At 51.8% G+C, this 4,611-nt stretch overlaps 1 protein-coding gene and 1 pseudogene across 1 annotated transcript in view; one reads left to right on the forward strand and one right to left on the reverse strand.

Annotated features, from left to right (window-relative positions):
• The window catches only part of LOC111741047 (glutamine-rich protein 2-like), a gene marked incomplete at its 3' end in the record, with an annotated part of 6,344 nt that extends 5,838 nt beyond the window's left edge, over positions 1-506 (reverse strand). Inside the window, exons 1-2 of the mRNA XM_023531623.1 lie at positions 497-506; positions 23-361 (exon numbers count right to left, since the gene is read on the reverse strand). Of these exons, the coding sequence (XP_023387391.1) occupies positions 23-335 (313 nt within the window). The remainder of the gene's footprint in view (positions 1-22; positions 362-496) is intronic.
• Positions 507-2,866: 2,360 nt separating this feature from the next.
• On the forward strand, positions 2,867-4,237 carry LOC105293431 (annotated as a pseudogene).
• Positions 4,238-4,611: the final 374 nt, after the last annotated feature.

The following is a 4,611-nucleotide window of genomic DNA, read 5'->3' on the forward strand; positions in this document are numbered from 1 at the left end:
ACTGCACCAGCCTGGACCAAACCACGCTGATCCACTCCAGGCTGCACCAAACCAGGCTGAACTGCACCAGGCTGGGCCATACCACGCTGATCCACTCCAGGCTGCACCAAACCAGGCTGAACTGCACCAGGCTGGACTAAACCATGCTGATCCACTCCAGGCTGCACCAAACCAGGCTGGCCTGCACCAGGTTGTACCAAACCATGCTGATCCACTCCAGGTTGTACCAAACCAGGCTGAATTGCACCCTGTTGCACCAAACCACGCTGATCCACTCCAGGCTGCACCAAACCAGGCTGAACTGCCCCAGGTTGCACCAAACCACGCTGATCCATTCCAGGCTGCACCAAACCAGGCTGGCCTGTCCCCAGTTGGACTAAACCAGGCTGACCTATGCCAGGTTGGACTAAACCAGGCTGATCCACTCCAGGCTGACCCGCACCAGGCCTTGTTAAACCACGCTGATCTACTGCAGGTTGCACCAAACCAGGCTGACCTGCTCCAGGTTGCACAAAACCAGGGTGACCTGTGCCAGGCTGGACAAGGGAAGGTTGGTCTGTACCAGGCTGAGGCATATCAAGCTGACTTGTGCCTGGATGGGCCACATCACGCTGTTCTGTGCCCAGTTGTACTAAGCCAGATGTTTCCAAGCTGGGCTGTATAAACGCTTGCTGGTCTGTAGCAACCTGCATCAAATCAGGTGATACCGAAACTTGCTGATAGGTAAGAGGTGGAACCAATCCATGTTGACTCATGCCAGGCAGTACCAATCCCTGTTGATCCATGCCAAATGTTGCATGTCCATACTGATCTATGCCAACGGGTGCCAATCCATGATGATCCATGCCGAGTGGTCCCACACCTCTCTCATCCATGCCAGGCCACTCCATACCACGTTGGTCTATGCCAGGAAATCTTACCCCATATTGATACGTGCTAAGTGGAACCATACCAGGCTGATCCGTTCTAGGTACTTCTAATCCTTGCCAATCTGTGCCAGGTACTAATGCTGGCACCAGACCATACTGACCCGTGTCAGGTACTACCAATCCTTGCTCATCCATTCCTGGTGGCAACATACTAAGCTGACTTGTGCTGAGGGGGACTAAGCCACGTGGGTAAGTGCTAGGATGTGGCAATGGAAATTGATCCACGTCAGGTGACCCTAATCTATACTGATCTGGCCTTGTATAGAGTAGACCCGGGCCACTGTACACTCCACCATATGAATCTGGGGACACATGATGATGTCCATCTCTGGCCGAGGGTAAGTCCTGTTGAACTGGGCTGGGATGTGCATCTTGTTCATCTATTTTTGGATACGCTAAGCCGTGTTGCTCTCTAGGCCTGTGAAGATCAGAATCCCTTCTGAATTGGGACATGGGGAAGTGATGGGTTCTTGCCAGGCCAGCTTCATCACGGACCCTCGGGTGCTGTTCTCGACCAGGAAACCCGGTAGCAGAGGTAACTCTGCTTCGTTCAGAGGGGTACCCTGATCCACCGGTTCCTGATGGGGTCTGACGTGGGCCCAAACCACCAGCAGAATCCGGAGCCTCGTCGATACCCAGGTGCTTGATGGAGGCCCCACTCGACGTTATGGAAGTCTGCCTTTTGCGTTTAGGAAGTGCCACTGTGGACTCTGATCCCTGGTTGAAGGGGAAGAGAGAAATCAGTGACTACAAGTGAAAAATACTCACTGTGAGGCTGAGAGGGGAGGAAACCTGTGGCGGCCGAGCGGGAAGGGCCCTCGGGGAAGAATCCTCTCTGGTCCCCAAAGCCGAGCCGGACACAAAGACAGACTGTAATGTTCTCGAAGGGCAGGTCTCCAGATTTTTGAGAATGTTCTCATTTGCAAATGGCGCAATATATAACTTCCCTCATCAATTACAGAGGGAGCACGGCAACATACCGGTGATGCACACTCACTCTCGCCGAGTCTACAAATAAAGAACCTGAGGAATTTATTAAGTTTAAAATATAAAGTCTGCCCCATCACTGGCCCCTTGCTGATGGTAGGAGTGTACACTGCGGGGCAGCCAAAACATGTATTTAAAATATAAATGCACGAAGCCTCAGACCCAGAAATCCCATAGACGGGCACTTTCCCTATGGACTCTCACAAAAAAGATGCTGAGAGAGACGTACAAAGACAGTCTATAGTGTCGTTTATAAAAATGGATTACCGATAAGGGACTGACATATTTATGGCACGCCCATACAGGAGAATACTAAAAATCTGTTTGAAACACATGATGGACTATTTGTATTTCCAGCCCAAATGGGGTAACAGGGGCGGGATTTACTGTGTCCGTAACGACCACACACCAAAACCAAAACCCAGCGACGAGACACTGGATATCAGCTAATGAAGGTCAGCAGGCGCTGGAAGATGGAGAGGCAGACTCTGCGAACCCCGGTGTTGCCTCGGTTTCTGGCTTCAATAGAGTTTGTAGGCTATCGTGTGGGGAGGGGGACCGAAGAGGGGCCCCGCAGGCTCCCCGAGTTGAGGGGCCAAAGCTGAGCATCGGGGAGACGGAGGCAATGTGAGCGCACAGGCTGGAGCAGCAGAGAGGAGAGGCGCAGAGGGTCCCCCTCGGGTGTCAGCACCGAAGCGACCAGCACGCACACGCGAGGAAACCGCCTGAGGTTGGGAGCAGTGCCTGGTTCCACCGGCCAGTTTGGGAAAAAAACTCATAATTCGGGGGGCTGAGTCCTCAGAAGGGTACTGCCTCAGGAGTGGGAAATAATCAGCTCCACGCTGAACACCGCTAGGGACCCACTAAGAAAATAACTCAAAAAATATCCAGTAAGAGAAACAGCAGGGGAATTAAAATTATTTAGCCCAAAAGAAGACGATGCCAGAGGAATGAAGGACCAGAAAAGACTTGAGACGTGTGGAAAACACGGCAAAGTGGAAGATGTAAACCCCACTTTATCAGTAACTAAGCGCTCCGACCTGAAGGCGAAGGTTGGCAGGTGGGTGTAAGAACATGGCCCCGGGGGGTCCACAGCTGCCACCTGGAGGCGCGTGAGGCTCCATCCGCGGGCCGGGTGGCCGTGGCCAGGGAAGGCACAGGGGCAAGTGCCAGCGTGCAGGGTGGTGCTAGCCCAGGACATTTGCTCCACGACGAGGAAGACGGGGAGACGCCCGCAGCCAAGCCCTGCGCCTTTGGCTGTGTCGCCCGCCACCTAGGCTGTTGTTCTCGGACAAAGTCACAAACAGAACACCTCCAAGCGCCTTGGGGAAGCCGGAGAACCCAGACACGACGCATCACGGGCTGCCGTGCATGCGGAGAAGAGGCCAGCGTCCCAGAAGAGGTGGCTTCGCGTCGAGAAGCCTGCGCGACGAGAAGAGCTGATCTGCGGTCTCCTCAGAGGAGGAGCTGCCAAACCGGGTAATCGCAGACTTGGCCGTGACACTAGGTAGGTTTTCCTACGAAGGGAAGAGGTGCCCGCCATATCACAGCAACGCTGTACGCTGCCGAAAAAAGTGACCGCAACTGAAGAGAAAACATCATGCGACTTTTTTTTTTTGAACCTGGCCCTGTTCTTCCCGCAGAAGAGAAGGGCGCTTAAATGGTAGAATGGTATACTAGCTCGCATGGCTCGCTTGCCGAACAGGCTCTTCCGACAGCTAAACTCAAAGAAGTCGTGGCACAATCTGATGTTATCCTCACGGAAGGATGCGAGATGAGGGTGTCTCGGCTAGCTCCCACAACACGCGCGGTCTCCCTGCGTGCATATTTTCAGCCGGCATCGGTGACGTACCGGAGAAAGCTATCCGTCGAGCTGGCATGCGTCGTCCAAACGTCAAAGTAACGTTCAAGCTCATGGACGGCGCTGAAAATGGGGTGAAGGATTTCAAGGAGAACTCATTCATGAATTTAACAAACATGATGGCGCCTTGAACAACGTAGACTATTTCAGTCAACTAAAAGGCAACCACGAGCCGATTCTGCCGGCTGGCTCCCGGGGAGACCTAAGAACGGAGGATGGAGTGGCCAGTGTTCGCACCTTCTGGAAACCCAGTATCCGAACGATGGAGCGGACGAGCTTTTAGAAGAGCACATGGACCCTCAACGGTATCGTTTTAGTAGAAGGCGAATCACTGGAAGTAGCTGACTCTGTCTAACAGAAGACCTCAAAACATGCGTTCTCCAAGATGACGTGTCTCCCGTGGGTGCGGCTCACGCAAGAACTGCTCATCTGTTCGTCTTGCAGACAGAGTCGTGTATAGCGTTATCCTCGCTCTCGAAGTTCTTCCGTGACATTTATTATCAGACACGTAGAATCCATCCACTAAAAGCTCCTTTTCCTCCACCTTTCTCAACATATTCCTCACTGTATTTTTTTTTTTAGCAGATTAAAAGAAAAAAAATCTCAAAGCTAAAATTTGAAGACTAACTCCCTACTTTTCCACAGTGAATTTTGTAGTTTATGTTATCACAAAGTTGGGGGGTTTGGGTCAGTTGCCTCCTGATGTTTGAGTTGTTTTGTCTTTTTTTTTTTTTTTTGAGATATAATTAATCAAACAGCTGTCACAGAGTTTTTGAAGAGTCTTTATACACTGGGAAAGTTTGCAGAAGTTTAGAATGAAGTTTTACGAAATAG

Source organism: Pteropus vampyrus, unplaced genomic scaffold (assembly GCF_000151845.1).
Source record: "Pteropus vampyrus isolate Shadow unplaced genomic scaffold, Pvam_2.0 Scaffold72, whole genome shotgun sequence".
NCBI lineage: Eukaryota > Metazoa > Chordata > Mammalia > Chiroptera > Pteropodidae > Pteropus > Pteropus vampyrus.